At 44.4% G+C, this 22,644-nt stretch overlaps 1 protein-coding gene across 4 annotated transcripts; it reads left to right on the top strand.

Annotated features, from left to right (window-relative positions):
* Positions 1-3,616: 3,616 nt before the first annotated feature.
* Positions 3,617-17,921, top strand: lrfn5b (leucine rich repeat and fibronectin type III domain containing 5b; the record flags this gene model as incomplete). 4 transcript variants are annotated; one of them, XM_082505638.1, is made up of 6 exons in its annotated part: positions 3,617-4,221; positions 9,420-10,335; positions 11,112-11,286; positions 14,352-14,685; positions 15,641-15,941; positions 16,069-17,921. In XM_082505638.1, the coding sequence occupies exons 2-6, from the start codon at positions 9,433-9,435 to the stop codon at positions 16,756-16,758; spliced, it is 2,403 nt and encodes an 800-aa protein (XP_082361764.1). In that variant the 5' UTR covers positions 3,617-4,221; positions 9,420-9,432. The 4 variants fall into 4 exon arrangements, with proteins under 4 accessions (XP_082361764.1, XP_082361767.1, XP_082361766.1 ...); XM_082505640.1 differs by lacking the exon at positions 3,617-4,221 and adding an exon at positions 8,503-8,528; XM_082505639.1 differs by lacking the exon at positions 3,617-4,221 and adding an exon at positions 8,517-8,552.
* Positions 17,922-22,644: the final 4,723 nt, after the last annotated feature.

The following is a 22,644-nucleotide window of genomic DNA, read 5'->3' as shown; positions in this document are numbered from 1 at the left end:
GGATATACTTAACTTAAAAGCCAATCGTTCTGCGCGGTATACCAGCCACCCTAAATGACGAGACACTGATTGGCTGTGGCGAGGAAAACAAAGCCATAGCAGTTGAGTCGTCGGTGACACTTGATTGATCCTGGAAAAAAAAGGATAAGGAAAAAACTGTTTTCAAACTTCTGTGTTAAAGATGTCCCTTGCCGTAAATACAAGGCCCGGTACTTTCTTAGGACAAAATAAAAATAAAAGTGATTTTATAAAAACGTTTCGAAGTAAACGCTTATTAACGCCTAAAGCCAGGTAACAGTTTCCATGGTAACATGCTTAAAGGCAACATGGAGTTCCTACAGTGGGATTGTCATGATGTTGCGAGATGGATTGAGTCTTTAGGATTTCCACAATATAAAGTAAGTTAAACCTGACCTGACCTTAGGTGACAACATTGACAAAGTGAAAAAAGAAGCTAGTTAGCCTCCATTGAATCAGTTCACTCCTTAAACTTCTCACTTTATTACGTCTTTCTGTCGCAGGCATGTTTCACGGACAACCTCATAAGTGGAAGAAAGCTTATTTACGTGAATTGCATCTACTTGCCAAGACTGGGAGTCACAGATTTTAAACACATGCAGGTATTAAAAAGAGGCATTAGTTCTAGTTGTTGGCTAGAACTTGCCAAGTAAGTAATATGAGATGCTAAATAAGCAACACCATTTTTATCACCTTGCCCTATTTATATATAAAAATTTTGATGTATGGCTTAATAGAGTCAGGTTATGCATTTAAAAACACAAAGGGTTGGTGACACATCACTTAAAGGGGATCTGTCATGCTAAGTTAACGCTCCATAATTTTATTGTTAGATACTTCGAAAGCATTCGCGGATTACGCAAATTCGTATTTATCTTATACTGCGTATTAGTACAGTCTTTAAGGTCACCCTCTCTCTGAAACAGCCATCTTTCTTCTGAATGGCTGGCACTTGTAAACAAATGGTATGAGCAGCAGGTGGTTAGGGCTGCCTAGCTCGGAAGCCAGATCTGTTTGCCTAAGACTTAAATTTCAGTTTTCTGTTGTCCTATTCTGGTAATCCCATGGGAATTGTAGCCTCAGTTTACTGGTCCTAGCTGACAGGAGTGGCACCTGGTGCGGTCTTCTGCTGCTGTAACCAGTCTACTTCAAGGTTCAACATGGTGTGCATTTAGAGATGCTCTTCTGCAGCCTATTGTAATGAGTTTGGTATTACTGTTACCTTCATAGCTTCATAGTAGCCTGGCCCTTCTCCTCTGACCTCTTATATCAGCAAAACATTTTCGTCCATATTTTCTCTTTTTTGAACCATTCTCTGGTTGTCCAGGAAAAAACCCATTAGATCAGCAGTTTCTGAAAAAGTTAGACCAACCTCTTCTGGCACCAACAACTTCTGCAGGTCATCTTTACCATGTCTATATGCCTAAAATGCATTAAATTGCTGCCACTTAATTGGCTGATTGATTGAGTGTAGATAGTATCAAAGATTGAGACAGCTTCTGAGTCTAAAAAGTGAACTATTTAATGCAATTAATCTTATATATTTTAATGACCAGCTAATGACCAGTAAAAGGGGGCAGCTTCAAAAAAGGTTTTAGTTGTATAGAAGTCTATGGGAAAATAGAATGTAGCAGTTCTTTCCTGATGAGTTTTAGGACGCAGTCCCTTGTTTCAGATCATTTTGAATAAACCATGACATCCAGTTTGTAAAAAAGATTCTGTGTAAAAGTAAGAAAGGAGGATTTTCGAGGAAGTTGCCTGACAAATTGTCAGTGATAAATTGGTTTCTCAGTCAAACAAATCCCTCTCCAGTCACAGCTGGCTTCAAAACACCAACATGATGAGGCTGAAAATGTTCTAGTTGACATCACAGTGACTGCATCCATCTTTCCTATCATCTAAGGCCTCGGATGGCCATACTGAGAACATCCTGTCCCACTGTCATTGTACAGAGCCAAGAGCAGAAAAAGTCTAGAGCACTCTAAAGGTTCATAGGGATTACTCATACATATATTATCCCCTTTATAAAGGTCAAAACATGGGTAAAGGTGTAATTGATCCCCCTTAAGATGTGGTGGGAGGTTATAAAGGCGTTATATCTTTCTTTGACGATATAACACATAAAAAGCCAGAAAACAGTGTTAAAAATAACTGTTATAACCACCTTCAGTTGTGTTAGAAGTCTCTGCAGTATGCACTACTACAAGTTGACTGGAAGCACCACAAAATAACAGCACATGTTTGGCTTTCTTTCTTTTTTTTTCTCAGAGCAGCGCGACATCCAATTAAAGCGTGTGTTGTAAACATCACTGCCAGAAAACACACTCAGATCAGCTCTATCCAATATAGGCTGTTTACAGTTACAGTGACTGTTTTTTCTAATCTGTATTTCTGGGGTCATAACTAAATTGGCTAAATGTGCCATTCAACTCTGCTAAACTCCCAGGAAGCATAAACTGTGGTATGAGTGGTATGGAGAAAAACAGTCTCAGCAAAGAAGCGTGTACACGCTGTTAAGTCATAATTATTTTTTGGTTTAACCTGTAAGTCATTTGATACATCAGTTTTTATGAGTGTAACCCTGTAACCTTTCTCCCTGTTATCTTTTGAGACAATAAAGTCATAGTGTGACATGTTTTCATACATGTACAGTTCGTGCACAAAAAGCTCATGCCCTTCCAGTTCTGGATAACAGTGAATGCTTAAACCACTTAGGCTATTCATATTGATCTCAAGTGGGTGTGTTGTAACTGGATGGAGTTATTGATCTAGAGTAGAGATCCTCAGGGTAATTCTTTTGGATGACAACAAACACCTATTTCAAAGTGCTGTAAGGCCCTGGGGTGGTATAGGTCATTGTTGTTACAGGAGCAAAAAAAACAACAAAAAAACCCAGCAAGTCCAAGAAAACTACAGTGCTGCTGCACTTGAATACACTTGTGCACATATAGGCTACTTTGCCAACTTGCACAAAAGGCCATAGGATCATTGCATCAGATAGGGATGGGTCCAGCGCCAAGCAGACCCACGGGGGAGCCGGGCCTTTCTCTTTCAGCCAACTCAACACTTTCTTGCCAATAATCTATGTAATACATGCAGCATTGTTCAGCTATAGCCTATTTTTGGCGTTCACCCACTAGAAGCACCTGCAGCAGCAGAGGTTTGATCCAAGAGAATGGATGGATTTTTCAATACCAGTCTTGCTTAAGCCTACGGGCTGCTTGTTGTTGCCTGGCTTTCTTAGCCTTCATGTCCTGCATGTCTGAATCTGCATCAGCATCTCAGCCCCATATTTTTTTTCTTCTTCATTTAATCAAATTGAATTCTTAGAGAATATCATAAGCTCAATCTACTCAACGTTCGTGCAGCAGAGTTCAGTCTCCATGAATAAATGATGATGCCTGCCTGTGAGATAGGCTGGGAGGCACTGCATCTGTCTGTGCACACAAATGGTCTCTGTGCAGCTCAGAGCGCACCGATTACCATTCCGAGCACAACACCTCTGGTCAGAAATGGAGCCGGGTCGGTGGTTGACAGTAGTCCGGGGGCAGTAAGGAGGGGAAGGGGAAGGGGAGGGGATATATTACGGCAGCAACCCTTCAGTCAATCTGGATTAACTCACACTGAACCCTGCGTCGCCAGCGAAAGCCCGTGAAAGCGATACGAACATCTGGCCGGATTGAGCACAGTAGCGGCAGCAGCAGCGGAAGCAGCAGTCGCTCACAGCGCTGCTGTAGATGTTAAAGCTGCCCGTCGCTACAAAGCTACAGAGGCGTTTTCTCTTCTGGAGCTGCATCCAGGCGGATGCGCAGTAGAGACGATCCCTATACAGCTGCAGCTTCAGAGCCACGCCGGGACCCTTCAGTTTGTGTGTGGTTTTTTTTCCTGTTTGTTTGGGGGGTTGCCTGTTGTCTAGTCCTTTTTTTCGATAGGGGGAATTAGAGTAACATTTTACCGCTCACACAGGATCGCAAAGGAGCCGTCCTTTATCTGCTGGTTATGGATTTCTTGAAGGGCATCGCTGGTTTCGCAGGCCGTCACATGCTGTAGGAACCAAGACGCGTGTTTCGGGACACCTGAATTATCTCCAGGCAGCACATTTCTTTTTTAGGCAAGCCACTCTCGGTATGCCGCCAGCCCCCTTGGGAGGAAATAAGCTCAAACCCACCCTCCTGTGACTTGGCTCCATGTTTCAGCTACAAGGTAAAATAATAAAAAAAATCAGTATTTTACAGGCTGCCTTTGGTATGAATTGGAGCGTGTGAACTCTTTTGCGGAGTCTGTCTTTCAAGAAGCGAAATATTGACTTGAAGTAGTTCTCTTAGGACCCGTCTGAATGCGCTCAGATTTTCCCTTGTGACATGGGTTGTGGCTGTAACCCCACCAGCCCAGGACCTGTACCGCAAGGTCAAAAAAAATCTCACACGCCAAGGAACATTTTTTTTTAAATTTATTTTTAGTATCCATTTGTATGTGTTTGGTGCTGCTTTTTTCCTCCCCCCTGATATAGGTGAAACTGAGAATAATGGCCGTGGTGGCTGTGATTCATGTGCAGGAAAAGGCTGATTTATTGCATGTGTTTTGTGTTTTCTTGTGTGTTTTAGAGAGATTTGTCTCTGGTGTGTTCTGGTCAAACCCATAACTGATATGCAAATTCCTCATCAGTAATTAAGCTGTGATGAAGTCTAAATGAGCCTAAACTGATAACAGGATTGTAAGTCTGTGGGATGAGGAGGAGGTGGTATGGGGGAAATGGTCCTAGTGATTTTTTTTAATTTTTATAAAGGATGAGGTATAATGGTCCTGTCTGAGGAGTGTTAGTTATCACGTATCTTATTATTCATGAGTGCCCGAGGCATGATTGTAACTGCTACACCAGTGAAACAAGGCCCACGCCTCATTTTGCTGCTTCTATTTGCTCTCTGTGCTCTGTGAATGCACTCAAATGTTGGTGCTTATGTGCTGCTTCCTTTCACTGACGGAGGAGGAGTGATGTGTGGCTCCTCAGCACCCGGGCTTTTCTGCAGACCAGCTCCACACTCGCTGACCCAAATTTGTCTCCCCACAAATTAGGTTTTGTGTAGCTTTTTTCCCCCACTGGAGAAGTGCTTGCATCCAGATCTGAAACTGAGATATGGCTCACACAAACTTGCACACCTGCTTCACACGTGTAGTATGTGAGAGATGCCTTATGGTTACACAACTTAATAAGGTAAAGGAGATTTATGCATTATTAAGCTTTTTTTTTAAAAAAAAGACAATTTGGCTAGTGCTGCTACATGAGGTAGAAATCCAGTATCCTGGGGGTCTTTGAAAGAAGGAAAATGAGTCAGAAGGTGCGGAGATCTCATTATGGCTGATGGCTGCCCCCCTTCCCCTCACACACATGTAAATGATAACATGAGGGAGTCGTGCTGTCACCAATAGAAGTGTTTTTGCACTTCCTTTACCCGAAATTCACTTTGGAACTGACAGATGTGAGTATCTGCACACCTGCTGGTATGTATCATGCAGAATATTCAACTTGAGGAGGCCACATTGATATTCAGACTTAGTGTTTGAGGATTCTGTGTTCCCTTTCTACCAGAAGACAATCCCAGGTCATAAGCCCATCACTTCAGGGCACGTCGCAACGGTGCAAGAATTAAGATCACAAATCGGTGATCAGAATTTAAAATCTGTCACCTGCTTCAGTGAAATGCTCAAAGAAGAATATGCAAAGTGCTTATACGCCCCCGGTCACGAGGTGTCTAGTGTATCAAGGTGAATTTCTTGTGATGAAGGGGGAAAAATTACAAGAAGGCGATGTAAATGCTGATGAACTGCACTTCTGTTGATGCAGCTGGGTCTGCTTAGTATGCCGTCCGTCTGGCACGCATGTGGATGGGTAGACATGCACTCACGGGCTGAGAAATCATTTAATCTGCATCAGATTTCCCCATCAAGTCATTTTTGGTTTTAATACGTGCAAGACTGGGAAAAAAAATCCAATTCAATCCAGAATTAGCTGAGTGCACAATCTCCTCATCAGAAATGCTACAGTGGGTCTGCTCTGGCCTTCGAGCAAAAGAGTTGTCAAGGTCCTTTTCCTTCAGAGAGGACTCTTTGTTCTAAATAATATTAGGTTATCTGAAGAAGAAAAAAAATCAGCCACTGATTACATCTCACCCTAAAACTGACGTTTGCGGTGTTGCCATGGCATCAAGGCTGTCACCCAAAGAGCTATCACGTTCTAACATTTACAGACTTTGTAAGAAGAAAAAAGAAAAACGAAAGGAAGCCAGGGTGTCACAGCATATGGCCACATTCACATGTGTTAGTGAGTTGGATGGTGCTTCACAGCATCGATGTTTGGTCTGCTGCTCTTACCTACACAAGCGTTTACCCGACAACATAGAATTTCTACCAGCTCAGTCAAAATATGATCCACTTCAGCAGATGCTGCGGCTCCATTTGCTCTCATAAAAGCAGGCAGGATGAGGAGCTGTTTCACTGTTTTGTCGATACCGTTTTACCGTCACGTTGCAGCATCAGTTTACCTCCTTGACACAACACAGCTTATATATATATATATATGTATATATATATATATATATATATATATATATATATATATATATATATATATATATATATGGCAGTGTAGCAAATGTCCGGCCTCTCCACCCTCCACCACCTCCCACCGGCCAACTCAGGTGAGACGCAAACCGAGATGCCACCGCTGCCGTTGTGCCGACCTGCGTGGAGACGCTGGCAGGCTTCATCTCATTATCTTCCCCTCCTCGCAGGGATGCTTTCCCTGATTTCCTGCCCAGACGCGGATTGCAGAGGCTTTCTCACATGAGCTCCAGCATAAGTTAGACCATCTGAAAACATATCCCCCATGACCTCACCGGCCGGATTGGCATGCAGCATGCTGCATAAGGTTTTTCTTGGCCAATGCCACCCCAGGGAGGCTATAGATACCCTCTCCTACTGTTAACTGCTACTGCTGCTGCTGCTGCTGCACATGAATGTGTCTCTGTAGCTGGGGATGAGGAAGGGGGGTTGTTGTGTAGTGATCTGGCTCTATTAGGCACAAATCCCCACCCACTGGTGTGTGTGCTTATGTGTGGGAGTGTGCTGTCAGTCTGTTCTTTTCTCCGAGGGTGAAAAGACCTGCTCGGAGGTAGTAAACGAACACTTGATTGACTAAGAAGGAGAGTATGGTTAATGCATCATTATCTGTTTTCTTGTTTATTTGTGGCCCTCCCAAGTCGCTCCACTATAATGAACAGGCCGACCTAGTGGATAATGATTTTCTGTGAGGTTTTGGGGGGGAGGTTGACATTTGAAGATGAAGTGTGTGATTGATGAATACATTGATTGATCATCTACTTATTTGTTCATGTACCTGATGAGTGCAACCTGTTATGCAAATCTCTGTGGAAGACCAGTAATTAAATGCAAATTGAGGGACAGTAAGAGATATTTCCTGGCCCATCTAAGCAGCGAGCGGCTGTCCTTTTGTCCTCACAGAACAAATTTTGTAGAGATTACTGTTGCAACCATTCTCTTCACGTTTGGCTGAGTTTTCAGCCATGAAAAAAAAAATAGAAAGAAGAAGCCTCATCTCCACAGAGTGAATCAATATCGTGTCTTCAGCGCCATTCGAGTCTGGAAGTAGCAGGTCCTCTCTGCCTCATTGCACAACCAGAGGCCGTACCATTCAGAGTCAGAGCAGAAGGTGGTTGGCACACCAACGTGAACACACTTAGGCAGGCTGTCCTCTCACGCTTTGTGCGCGCACATAAAAAGTCGATAGTTTGCACGCATACTTGGAAAGCACTACACACGGCTTTGCAGCACTGCTTCACGGTGAAGTCATCTGCTCTCTTTAAAGAGAGTCATGACAACATTAAATAATGATCCCACGGTCCATTTCTCGCCAGCTCAGATCGGTGCACCACGGCTCCCCGCACACATCTTGTGGGATTTGGTAACGTTGTCCCGTGTAAAAATGGGTCAGAAAAAGACATTTATTCTCCGCTGCTTCATCAGCAGCGTTCATGAAAATGTCATACCCAGCGTGCTCTCTCTCTCTCTCTGTCTCCAACAATATCATTCCTCCCCTTCCTATTATGGCCCATTTTAAAAGGAATGGTTCCTGCCTCCTCGTTAGGGCTGTAATACGTTTTACCCAGCTGTCAGCGAATGGCACCGCATGCCCTCGCATGGCAGGGTATCACACCTGTCCTGTCTGCTGTTTTCTTTACTCTATGATATTTTCTTCATTCTCACTCTATCAAGGTTATTACACCGGGAGTTGTGTGTCACCGCTCCAGTGCAACAGAATCTTTTGAAACATGAAGGCACTCAGTTGACAGGCCTCTCTGCTAAGGCTGGATTTTTTTTAACTGTTTTTTTTTCTTCTGCACACTCTTAGAGTCCCAACACGGACAATAGAGGCATTACCGGCAAACCACAGGAAGCTGTAATCATAAATCAGCCGTTCTCGTCTGTATTTAAAGGTCAGCCTTTGGATTTTCACCCAGGTTGTGGGATTGGATCTCCTGTTCTCTGTGTTTGATTTGATTGGTGTCCTTTTCTGTGTGCTGTAATTGGACACCCAGAGGGCTGAATATTGCATGTTCAACCAAAAAAAGGAGAAAGAAAAAGAGTAAATATAATCTCGACTTCTGTCACTCTTGCTCTGGTACATCTGATCTCCAAAGTCTTACTTTTATGAGATGCTATATCCCTGACAATGTCTCAGGATGCATCAAATGGATCCCTCCTTATTCCCCCCACATCTCAGCTGTGTCATAAGTAAGAGCAGCATCAGGGAGAGAAGAGAGAAAATCAATAACAAGGCATAGCACATCTTCGCTGAGGCACAGGGCCCAATCATCCCTTCCTATTGGCGATATGATCCTGGGAGATATCAGGATAATTCTGATGAGACCCTGGACTGCCAGTCTAGACTTTCATCCTTCTGTACACAAACATAAAAGGACTGGCATGATCATATATTTAAAAAAGTATGATCAGAGGAGTAGGGGCTTAGAAGGAGAGCTGTCACAAAAACCTTACAAGACTACCAGGGATGTTTCACTCTCAAGTCGGCAGGTGACTAATTAGTTTCATGTCTAATGGTGCAGCATTTATTGTTTGTTCAGGCATCGATTTGCTTAGCTTCTTGCTCAGACTTTGCGCTATAAAAACGAGAGCTGTGAGCTGACAGTAATAGTGTTTGCAGCCTAGTGGAAAATCTTTAACTTTGCAGAGCAGAATTGCCCATTTTTCTTTCCTTTTTTAAATGTGACTTTGCCCAGCTTGAATTATAGATCTCAGGGTTTGCACTTGTTGCCATTTTCACAAACAGCTTGATCATCTCTGTCTCTCATTCGTTTATTTTTTAGGCGCATCAACCTGATGACAAGCCAAATGGAGTCTCTCCTGGTGTATCTGATCATCCTCGGTGTGGCTGTGAAGGCCCACAAAGTTCAAATCTGTCCCAAACGCTGCGTCTGCCAGGTGCTTAACCCTAATTTGGCCACACTGTGTGACAAAAAGGGGCTTCTGTTTGTGCCCCCTAACATTGACAGGCACACGGTGGAGATGCGTCTTGGGGATAACTTTGTAACCAGCATCAAACGCAAAGACTTTGCAAACATGACCAAGCTGGTGGATCTGACTCTGTCTCGGAACACTATTGGCTCCATCGCGCCTCACGCGTTCAGAGATCTGGAGAACCTACGAGCTCTTCACCTCGACAGCAACCGGCTTACCCGCATCAACAACGACACCTTCAGCGGCATGTCCAAGCTGCACCACCTCATCCTCAACAACAACCAGCTCACCCACATCCAAAGCGGGGCCTTTAATGACCTGACAGCACTGGAGGAGCTGGACCTGTCTTACAACAACTTGGAAAGCGCCCCCTGGGTGGCCATTCAGAGGATGTCCAATCTCCATACGCTCAATTTGGATCACAACATGCTCAGCTACATCCCAGAGGGCACCTTCTCTGGGTTGCAGAAGCTTAAGCGATTGGATGTGACCTCCAACAAGCTCCAGAAGCTTCCTCCTGATCCTATTTTCCAGAGAGCTGGGGTCCTGGCAACATCTGGGAAAATGGGGCCTACATCGTTCGCACTGAGCTTTGGGGGCAACCCACTGAGGTGTAACTGTGAGCTTCTTTGGCTGCGGAGGTTGCAGAGGGAGGATGATCTGGAGACCTGTGCTTCACCGCAACACCTCGCCGGACGCTATTTCTGGACTGTTTCGGAAGAGGAGTTCCTGTGCGAGCCTCCTCTCATCACCAGGTACTCTCAGGTACGTCTTCGAGTTAAGCTGTGGACCGTTAAGACGCAATATTCTGTACTGCTTCACTCTGAGCCACACATCGGATTTTGCCTTAGTTAATCCAAGGTTGCACTATTTGCTGCCTTTGACTGTCACACCAAATATTAGCTTTGTGATTCAGAGAACTCTTACAAGAGTTGTGGGACTCATCTGGGCCACTCAGCTCGCAAATCATAAAAAATAAAGTGCTTGAAAAATGAAATCAAACTGCAGCACCTGATGGTGTTTTTAGAGGAGTTCTTTGGTCAAATTTTCAGTTTTAATAAAGCTATTTGCAGTTTAGCGATGGAACCGCAGTGCAGCTCTCAATACACAGTGGAAGCTCGGACTGATTCTATCCTTGCATCCAAACAAAATTATCTGATCAAATCCTTGCCAAAGAACTACAGATATATCATCTCATTTACATTCAGCAGACCTATTTTGCATAATTGCAGAGAAAATGAACTTATATTTGGACTCAAGCGTATGAACTGCGATGTACTGTCTCATTGATGATCTTCCCGTTATAATAATGCTAATTCAGTAACGTGACAATGATCAATTGCTGATTACATTCACAGGGAATGAGATTGTGAAACGCAACATCATCAGTAACGGCATTAATAATAATATCTAAGCCACACCGTGCAGCACAAAAGTACTTCTGTGTGTAATTTGTGTTTTTCAGTTTTGATCAGGGTCTTTATCTAATTGGTGTTAAAAGAAGCTCTCGCTCTGATTGCCTGTTCCTCCCTTTGCCTCAGGAGCTGCGAGCTTTGGAGGGTCAGAGTGTGACTCTGCGCTGCAAGGCTAGGGGCGACCCTGACCCCATTATCCACTGGATTGCACCTGATGGACGCCTTATGTCCAACTCCTCCAGGGCTGTAGTCCACACCGACGGCACGCTGGACATCCTAATCAGCACTGTCAAGGACTCCGGTCTGTTTACACTGCACTGACTGGGCTTTTATGTTGTTGATGGAGCGGAATTAGTTGTTTGCTTGCACATAAGCATGGAAGGCTGTAGTATTTACCTACACCGGGTGATAAAGTTTTGAGTGTGGAGACGTGCCTGTGTGCTTATTCGTGGCAAAGTTCCTGTCATATGCATCTGTTTGCAAAGAAATGTGTTTTGACACTTTTACTTGTTAACAATTAACATTTTAGATACCTGAAATTTTCCAGAAACAGTGTCTAACATCTTGAAACACATTCGTATTCACTATCGCCAGCAGCCGAAGCTAAAGGTCCTTTTTAAGCTCCTTGTGCCGGTGTAAGTACTGTTTCTGCTTTAGCTTTGAAGGAAGTTGGAGTGACGGGACGTGCTGTGTGAATAGTCTAGATGTAAGTGTTGACTGATCAAACACACAAGCAAAACTATCAAAAGCTACTGCCATTATAAGCTCCAGCTGGTGAAACATTTGGCAGGAAACACAGACCTCCCCATGCTAGCCTTTAAAATGGCACGAAAGCTCAGAGAGGTGAACTGATAGTGGACTCCAGGCTGTATTGAGCTTATGTGCAACACAAGCTACATGATGTGATTTGGACTCATCAAAGCGAAATGTTAAAAAAATCTTCACTAGCAATGTTCATCAGTTTGATACGAGGTGTCGACCACAGTGAAGCTATGTGGACAGAACGTGCAGAGACCGAAACAGGATTAGAAAGAAAAATAAAAGACCACAGCAAGAGGTGATGCTGTATTACCAGCCGCTGGCTGACTATTACATCATTTTAGAGTTTCTGTTAGTGCTGCTTAGGTAAAAAACTTGGAATTTGATATCTAGTTGCTCAGGACTTCCACAGTGGGTACTTATCCCGAGGTAGTCCTTAGAACTGTCCTGATTCAAAGCAGAAGCTTTTCAAGTACAACACTAGAAAGATTAGATATTTTGTATTAATTAGTCCATAAGTGCTGGAAGGCTGAGCTTGTTTTCCTTTGGAGAGAGCTAGGTGATGTTTTTCCAATGTTTCCAGTCTGAAGCCAGAAGTGACCATAAATAAGAGGGGAGGGGGGTGCTAAGTAAAAGCTACTGTTGAAAGAACAGACTGGATGGGTGTTTTGCACAGATCGCATATCTGGTAATTAGTGCTAAGTAACATAAAAATGAAATACCAGAATTTGACTCGCAGAGCACAGACTTCTTGGACGATCTGTTAGTCCAATTAGGCACACAGAAAGCACTTTTATTTGTCAGATATTTGCATTAAGAGTGCAGTGAAAAGCACCAACACCATAAACATCAAGTCTGGTCCAGTTCACTCATTTAAATTGTTTACGGTGAAGCCTCGTAGAGAGCTACTGGCTATATCCGCCTGTCTTGGCAACCATCTGTCTGCACAGAATGACCCCTAAAAATGCACAATTTGAAAACTGCACAGTTGTCATGAATGGGGAAATCAGCTAGAAGGACTGAAACTGTTTTTGTAACCTTTGGGGGTTTTTTTAAATTCAATTTATTTGATGTGTTTTTGCTGGAAATAGTCGCATTTCAGCATGGGAGTTTATCACTGACTAGCCTTTTGGAGTCAGCCTCAGGGGACCATTTGAAAAACTGCAGTTTTTGCCTTGTATCCAAAGAAATTTTCACACAAAGTCAGTAAAAACAAATGTAGTCAAGCATAAATTTGTACAGGATGGAAAGAACGGACAAAAAAGCAGGTGAAAAATATCCCACTACCTCCATTTCAGTTCATTTCAGTTTATTCTGGTGTTATAATTCACATCAGCAGAGCCGGAGGATCCTCTAAGGTCAGAGTAATGTATAATTCAGAAACACAGAGAGTATGCATGGCTCTGTGCTTTGTTTGTAACCACTCTGATTTGTCTGCACAACCGTTACACCAAGCAGACGAGGAAGTTGTACAATGATCACAGTGCACAAGAGAATATACAGTACTGTGCAAATGTCTTGAGCCACTCCTCATTTCTTTATATTTGGTTAGGAAAATTGGAAACAGGTGCAGTGACTTAGTGAAGCAAGTGTAATTATATATGGAAATACAGACTATGAGGAACAAATAGAGTTTTTACAATTGTAACAAAGTTGAAAGCCAATGTTTGATATGGTCACCTTTATTCTTCAACACAGCCTGAACTCTCTTAGGCGACTTCTTGTCATTTCTTCAAGTAGTCTTCATGAATAGTTCTCTGGGCTTCTTGAAGGACATTCAAAGCTCTTCTTTGGATGTTTTTCCCTTTTATTCTGTTCTCTGTCAAGATTATCTCACACTGCTTCAGTAATGTTGAGGTCCTTGCTCCAGAGAGGTCAATCCATGACTGATAGTGTTCTATTGTGTGTATTTCTCTGTTTAGCTATGCTTTTACTGCACCGGCTCATGTATTGCATGATGGATCAAAATGTTAGGGTACCTTTCTGCATTTATATATCCACACATGTTTAGAAGATCCACAAAAGTGGCTAAATGCAGAGCCTCCACCATGTTTTAGAGATGTTTTATAGATGGCTGTAGACGGTTACTGTTGTACTTCTCTCCTGACCTCCTCTATATTGTCAAAAATTTGAGCCAAATTTTTCAAATTTGGATTTGGCACTCCATAAGACCTGTTGCCACTGACTTTCAGTCCGGTTCTTGTGTAATTTGGCATACCTCAGACTTTTCTCCCTGTTTCCCTTCCTTAAGAAGGGCTTATTGACAGTCACATTTCCACTGAAGTGTATCAGAAATGGCTTGGACAGTAAATGGATTAGCTGAACATCCAGATGCATCTAACAGGTCTTTGCTGATTTTTTTTCCTGTTATTTCTTAAGGTTATGACTTTCAGAAACTGTTCATCTTCTGTAGATGTTGTTGTTGCACAAATAAGTATCATCTTTGGCATTTTCTGATAGATTCAGCGGAAGAAATTGGAACTAATAATATATATAATTGGTTCTTTGCCAAGCTCTCTATTACACATTTCTGACCCACAGGGCTTATTTGTACATTGTGATGAATTTAAGGCAGGAGAAAGTTAATCTGTTTGGTTTTTGTTTCAGGTTCCTTTACCTGTGTGGCTTCCAACCCAGCCGGAGAGGCCCACAGTGCAGTAAAGCTGGTCATTACCAAACTCCCTCACATCACCAATAACACAGTCGAGGAGCAGGAGCGTGACCCCGGCTCATCAGATATCGCCACAGTGACCAAGACGGGGGCAGAGGCAGGAGGGGTGCCTCTGGGGAATGCAAAGACGAGCCAGGAGAAGAAAGTAGTAATTGCTGAGGCCACCTCGACCTCAGCTCTGGTCAAGTTCAACTTCCACAGGAGTATTCCTGGAATCCGCATGTTTCAGATCCAATATAATGGGACGTACGATGATTCATTGGTATACAGGTGAGCAGATGTGAAGAAGAAAAAGCTCCTTTTCTTACTGCCCAACAAACTTTAAAGCTGAATCTAAGCATATGTATGCGTTCCACGGCCCTTGTTTTACCTTCACGGTGTTCTTTGAATCTCTAAATCACTTTGGATGTTTAGTCATTAAGAAATGGACCTGGCTGTCAACGCGATTATTTGTGGCGTTTATTAATCCTATCAGGAAGACAGACTAATGCACTGTATCTGACTTCTCATTCTTCGACTCGTAATCTCCCCTTGCTGGAGTGTGTCATTTACGACGTGCAGAAGCTTGATAATGCTTAATCAACAAAATCAAAACAGAATGTCAGCACTAAGCTGAGGACTCATAGGAAGATGAAAGACTAGTCTTCCACAGTTTTTACAAAAAAAGCATCAGAGGCTTCACACATGCCCATCTGAGGAACTGGCGTACACAGGATACTTTCATCTCTGCACCCTTTCACCGCATATTTTGTGCTAATCACTGTGATATGATAGGATCATTTCGCAAGATACCCCACTGCCCCCCACCACCACCCTTTTTTTTCTCCCTAAATGAACTTCAAAGTCAGTAACACATATGGTGTTTCAGCCGCGGCCACAGAATTAAAGAGACATTAAAGAGTTGTGTCCCGTCCTGTAATCTTGATGTTGTGAACAAACGGGGGATCCGCGTGTCCCCAGCTACCGAAGCAACCTTTTATCTGTAATGATGTTTGAGAGAATAAATCAAATGTCACAAAAGATTACGCCTAGACAGATCGTAAATAGCCCCCTGAGAGATAAATGATTGTCATGTCATTTTTATCCCTACAAAACAATAAGGCTGATAATCTGATTTGCTCTGTCTCCTTTCATTCAGCCTTCTCTAATCTAAAGTATGTCGGAACAGTCACAAAGCCTTTTCTTCTTTTTCTTCTTCTTCTTCTTCTTCTTGTTTTTTTTACAGGATGATACCCCCGACCAGTAAGAGCATCTTAGTAAACAACCTGGCGGCTGGTACGCACTACGACTTGTGCGTGTTGGCCATCTATGACGACCAGGTGACCTCGCTGACCGCCACCAGGGTGATTGGTTGCATCCACTTTACCACTGAGCCGCAGTACCTGAGATGCCATTTCATGCAGTCCCAGTTTCTCGGTGGTACCATTGTGGTTATCATCGGAGGGATTATCGTGGCGTCTGTGCTCGCTTTTATCATCTTCCTCATTGTGCGTTATCGGGTGTGTAACCAAGGGGATACAGATAAGGTCAGTGGGCGACGATTCCTTGCATTTTGTTCTTTTAATCCTTATTAGTTCTTTCTGTATTGAAATGTGTGTCTCATAGATTTTCTTTCATTCCTCTCGCTCTTGCCTTCTCCCTGTCTCCTGTCAGGCGCTAGAGATGGGGGATATTAGGTCACTGAGCAGTGATGGACAGCTACAGGGCTGTGGGATTCCCAAGTCCCTCTCTAAGCAGGTTCTGCGGCCAGAGAAGAATGACAAGGACTGCCTCCGTGTCGCCCTGCCTGCCCCGGAGCCAGCCAAGCAGCGACCGCCTGTCGTGGTGGCATCCACGAAACCGTCTGTCCCTGACTGCACGGTCTCTACCTCAGCTGGAAGTCACAGCTGGCACCCAGCCTCCCCGGGCACTCCGAGACCCAAGCATTCGACCGCTCCGACAAAACCCTCTGAGGCTCGCCGAGCCGAAGCAGATGTCGAGCTCGACAACATGAACCGGAATAACTCGTCGGATGTGAAAACGGCCCAAGCCATCACTCTCGCTGTACCGGGCCAGCCCACCAAGTTGACTGCCATCCCCAGGGCTCCGCGGCCCCATCAAGTTGCTCGACAATACATGACTGTTCCCGCAGGAGGGGCGAGGGTGAACCGCAGGCACTCGTTCAACGCAGAGTCGTACGCGGAGCGCTGCTACGTGGCCTACCCAAAAACCGGGGCCAGCCTGCGCTCCAAACGCAGCCTGTCAATGAGCGGAGAGCTGCCGCAGCTCGAGAGCACAACAAACATTCGCCGGGCCAGGGACAAGCTCTCGAGGTCTGAGTGGCTTCTGGAGAGCACTTTATGATTTTGAAGTTTTGCTACCTGCGCTCTCTTGGATTGCTGGATTGGATTTGTGGCCCGTGGTGAGCAGACAGGATTTTATGCCATGGGGTTTTTTTTGTTTTGTTTTTTGTGTTGTTGTTTTGGAGCTTTTGTGCTCTTTGTTGAAGGACCTGTAGGCTTCTCTCGTATATCTGGGAGAAGGCAGGCGACACAGGGTTTACGGGAAAAGTTTCACATTTGTTTTCTACCTTATAACCTATCAAAGTCTTCTTTATAACAGAGTTTGATCAAACTTTGATGAAAGGCACAACAATGTATAAATCAAACTTCATGTACAAAACAAAACATGTTTTAGTTGTGTGAGATACTATATATCTCAGTACAACCGTAAGTGTTCATGTGGTATCGAATGCAGTAACCTGGACAATACTGTATTATAACAGAAGCATCGCACAGGGGATGGGGTTATTATACTTAACAATCTCATTGCCTGTTACTTAAAGTGATACAATCTCTGTAGACTACACGATTCTTGTCTCCAGCTCTGCAGACAGTGACATGTCTTAATTACTTTGGATGTGGTTTTGGAGAGATTACGAATGTGCTTTACATCCCAGAGGTGTAGGAAAAGAATGTAGTAGACTGACAGCCCTCTATCTTTTCATCCCCACCCAGCCCACCCCCAGACACAGCACAATGCAGCATTTCTTTGTGTGTGTGTGTGTGTGTGTGTGTGTGTGTGTGTGTGTGTGTGTGTGTGTGTGTGTGTGTGTGTGTGTGTGTGTGGCACAAGTCGACTCAGCCTAATACTGCCCTCCGGTTTGAATCGATACATTTTTATCACATAATTACACGAAGACTCAACTCTGATAGGATTCCTGTCATGACTGATTTGAGCGACGATTGAGCCAACACCCACAGCGTGACAAGGTGCGGGAAGTAATCTGATGTTACGCGTGGATCCAGGGGAATGATTCATTTTCATGTTTTTGCTTTGTTTGTGTTTTTCCCCCCCTAACTTACTGAAGTGATCGTGTCATGCCGATGACAACCATTGTAAATCAAATGAAATGTAAGAGAAACGGTGACTGGGAGGACGTCTGCTCTTGGTTTTTTGCTGTTGTTTCTGTTTGATGTTTACCAGTATAAATAAACCAGTGATTTAAAAACCAAAAACACCACAAAAATAAAAGGAGGGGCTAGATTCATCTCATTTTCAGCTTCTCTGGTTCATCTTCCCCTGCAATTAGAGCCCTGTTTCCGGACAAAATAGTAGCTGAATCCCTTAGTTCTCTTCGAGCTCTGCAACTCAAAGTAGTAGTTGCCTCTGAGCCTTTGTATTTGTTCAAAGAGAGGAGGGAAGCGGATGATGAAAAGAGGCCACGTTTGTCACCCGGGACGCCCCTCGCCTGCGTATCTCCTCAGTCATCTGACAGCAGCGCCGTGCCTGTGCCCTCCGACAGCAGCCTCTGCAAAAAAAAAAGAAAAAAATCCTGCGGCAGGAGAGGTTAAACACAACCTCCGCAGTGGGAACTTGCGCATGACTAATTTCTACAGTTACAGTAACGACTCCGTGATATCAGGACTGACATGAAGTGCATTATCCCCCTTGCAATACGAGCTCTGATTCACGGTGTATTTTGGTGGTTTCATGCTGCCTGATTGATTTTTTTCCTTCATACTTGCTATACATGAATGTGCTGGTGTGCCTCTAATAATAAAGCCTTGCGTAGGGAAAACCTGTTAAGAAAGAGCCGCACGGAGACTGTGTAAGACATAAGTGAACCGCTATCACCCAAACACACTGCATTCAGGCACTGATTTATATATTTTTAAATTATTTCTCGCTCATTACGGGTGATTAAAAATGCTGAGAAGCTTGGCCTGAACCTCGGTTCAGTCTTTGGCGAGAGCCAGAGGTGTGTGTTAATAATAGATGCTTTTCTGGAAAGAGAAAGAGACGGAGAGAAAGGAGGGGAGGCGGTGCAGTGAGGAGAAGATGGAAGGTTTTGTGAAACAAATACGGCGAGGAGGGTTTGGAGGCTGAGAGTCACGGGGGTGACGGTGAAGAAACGGAGAGGAGAGCGAGAGGTGCAGAGAAGAAAGCGAAGCAGCTCGTAGACTGAGAGGGAGACGAGAAAAGAGGAGGAGGAGGAGGGCACGGGGAGCCTGGCGTAAAGGGAGAATGTAGAGCAGAACAGGACGCGGAGTGCGGGAGACAGGGAAGAGAGCATCCTTTGTAAGCCAGCCATGCAGCTTCTGGCTCTTCGATATTCAGCGCACCTCCACAAAGATGGCAAGGGAGGGGACTGTGTGAGGGGGTGGGTGGCGGGGGCTGGATGAAGAAGGGGCAGCAAGGAGGTGAGCCTGGGTGATAGACCTTTGGGTGGTGGAGGTCTGGCGGATATAGGAGCAGTTCGAGCCCTGCGGCCAGAGCACAAACACTTCCTCATTCACAAGACTGCACGCTGCACAGCTCTGACCCGCTTTGCAAACGCTTATTATGAGTTTCCATGCTCGCGTCTAGTCTGCCTCCTACCCTCAACATCCTCTGACCCCCCCAGTCTTAGGTCATGCTGACTCACTCCTCTCGAATCTCAAATGCGGGAGTCCTGTCATACTCCCGAACAGCCATCCAAACCCCCTACCATCACCACCAGCCACCAGCATCCTTCACAACTGGAACTGCCAGCCTGCCAAAAATGATTTCCGCTGTTTCCCCAATAATAAATAAAAAGAAGTGTCTGTATTTGTAACGGTTGTAAATGACTTGTTGGCAAATAATCTGTGAAACATACGTCAGAAACTTCTTTCGTGAATGATATAAAGCTAGAAAGAAAGATTCCTGTCATGAGGTAGAAGCTGCAATCAGATTCTGTCAAAGAGGCTTTTATATATTGTTTAATTATGAATGTAAAACTCTCACTGGCGTTAAAAAAAAATCTCTTTTTCAAGAGCGAGCCAAGAGTGCAGCAGAAATGACAAAAATATAACACAACACTTCTGTAAAAATATTATAAGTGGCCAAAAGGGACTGGATTGATTAGAATGTGAAACACAGAACATGTACAATAACGCAGAAAGATACTTACAAAATTTCTTAACCTTTTGTATCTATTGTGGACTGCAAACTATTTGCCAATATAAGCAAATATATTAGACATAACAACACACAGAAACATCTGAAATTACTGCTGTTAACTGCTAAATGGGCTTTTCATTCCTCTGCATGAGCACTTAAACCTATACGTAAAACCTCTGATGCCACAGTTGCGCGCGTTTAATGAAGATCATGTGGTGGGCAAGAAGGGGAAAAAATGACACTGGGACACTGATGTGTGCAGCTCGAGGTCAAATGTCTCATTTAAAGAGATTGTCGTGTGTGTTTTAACAAAATGAAGAGCCTGTTGGCGTCGCAGTTAGAGTAATAAGGAAAACTGAGGTCTTTGAACAGGTGTGTTGGCGTCCTTCGCTCTCCGGGCTGCAGCCCGGCGTTTCATTATCTCCGCTCTGCAGGCAGTGTTTTAGTCAAAATCGCACATCAGACAATTTCTCCCGATGAGCGAGCATCATTCATGGTTGAGCATGTAAAGAGGAGCCCCGGGGGTCAGACAGCGAGCGCAACCAGGACACCGCAGGTATCCATCTGGTGTGGCAAGGTGTAAAATATGCACACGCAGTTCCGAAAAGCATGCATTACTGAGAGGAGTGGATGGGTCCAGAATGAACATCATGGCTCATTAATAGTGAATGTGATTACTGTTTCCGGGAAAACAGCAGTCTGGGTGGCTGGTAGTGGTGGTGTTGGGTGGTGGGGGGTAATTGAAGTGGTCGAATCTAAAGACTTATTTGTTTACTCAGCACCAACTGCTACTGTCAAGTCATGACTCGTGACTGAAGTTTAGAACTAATCCTGCCGAGCTTGTCGCCCTGGAAAGCCTCTCCTCTCCTTCTCTCGCTCTCTGTCGGAATTGGGGGAGGGGGGAGGGGGGTGTAGAGAAGGGTCGGAGTCATTCATTTTTAATTATCTCAGCTTTGAGTCAACTATACCTCAATTACCAACAGGATTTTAACAAAGCCAGGAGAGAGAATGAGAGGGTTTTTCTTCTTCTTTTTTTTTTTTTTGAAAGCCCGAGTGAAGGTCGCACACCGCGGGAGGGGGGGGGGGTACGGTGCACATTTAGTGACTTTCAGCTGCTTGACACACAGACTTAGCCACTGACACAGCATCATCCGCACAGGCGCCAGATTCGGTTTGACGTGAACCCAGATTACCGTGTCACCCCCTGAGGGGTTCCCACGCTGAACGAGCAGATGCTTCCCTCTTCTCCTCTTCCTGCCTCCTCCCTACTTTCGGTTACATATGCTCCGGGGTGATGGACGACAAAGAGTCTGGGTGCAGTTTACACCAGACATACCAGGCACCATTAGGAACCATTTTCTGCCCATTTGCCTGATAGCTGCTATCACTTATAGAAGTGATTTGCTCTCCTTCCCTGCACCCTGCGTCCCTTCAAGTGATGGATCTCCCATTGATTTGCCAGCGCTGAAGATCTCTAAGAGAACAGAGCGGCGACCAAGCTGTGCCAGTCAGCTCTCAACTATCTGTCAACCGCTGGTGAAAGGGGACAGTTTAAGCCTTCTTAAGGATCCTATTCACAGTGACTTACTAAAAGTGCTTATGCTAATCTCGTTATCGCTCCTGGCCTCGTGGTAACAGAGGATGGGAAGCTGCTGGGAGGTCAGGGGCAACATTATTTTTTACCAAACAGGTCCCAAATATTTACACGTTCCTCCATCTGCTTCTTTCTTTTCACTTTGGGTATTGTTGAGTCATTTCTCCATCCTACACGGAGATCTGCGTGGCTCTAGGTCTCTCCTAACCAGCTCACACCAGGATTATGAATTGACTGTGTTTCTGCGCGCTAATCTTATTTATTGCTCAGAGTGCGCTTGTTAAGTTGAGATATCAAAAGCGGGGTGTAGCATTAGGCAGGATTTTCACGCTAACTGGCCTCGTAAAATATAAATGCAGGCATAGGTGGCGATGGACATTTTTTTTTTTAATGGCCTCCACAGCTGTTGTTTGATCAGCCATCATCCAGTGCAGCTGACAGGCCAGAGCCACAGCTGGTGAAATTGAATATGTCAGGTAGCGCTTCATAAACAAGTCTTTAAAGGGCTTTTGATCTGCTCTGCAAGGACTTTGCAGGCTGATCAAATCTGCAGGGCAGATACAGTCAGTGATCTGAAATGTAGATGCGACGGCTACGCTCTTTTTGAAGGAGTCACCCTCAGTGACCCGGCGACGGGAGGACGTGATGAGGGTGCTGAAATAAATGACGTAGATACATAAAGGTCGATTTGTAATTGACGTGATGGGAGAGACTGGGGGGATGGGGGCAAAAACCACAGTGTGTAATGATTTTCTTTTTCTGCAGGTCTGCAACACAACATTTCAAGTGAAAGCTGATCGTACCAAGAACCCCCCACCACCCCCCAAAGAGTGTGTGCGTGCATCTCGTTATGATGCTGCAAACAACACAGAGAAACAAGAGGCAGAGAGACAGCAACACTTCTTTTTTGATCCTGCTAGCTGAGCTTAGCTGGATCAAGCCCATCACTGGTGGGGAAACCCACAAAGGTTTAGACAGTTTTAAAAATGTCAAGTTGTACATAATTACACCTGTATTACTGATGCACCACTGCACTGCCAGCATTTTACTATTAACAGATTGCAGTGGACTTGTTTTAAAAAAGACTTAAAGACTTTAGTCCAGTGTTTCTAGCCATAAGGGGTTGCAGAGATGATTAATGAGGTTCTGCTACACAGATTTATCGTGGTTTTGTGTCTCTTTTTTAATTTGCTGTGAAATATTGATGCATTTACATCTTTGGGCTTCAATCG

Source organism: Aulonocara stuartgranti (genome assembly GCF_965226115.1).
Source record: "Aulonocara stuartgranti genome assembly, chromosome: 15".
In the NCBI taxonomy this organism is placed as follows: domain Eukaryota; kingdom Metazoa; phylum Chordata; class Actinopteri; order Cichliformes; family Cichlidae; genus Aulonocara; species Aulonocara stuartgranti.
Note: the sequence above shows the minus strand (reverse complement) of the source record. Positions and strands in the feature narration are given on the sequence as shown.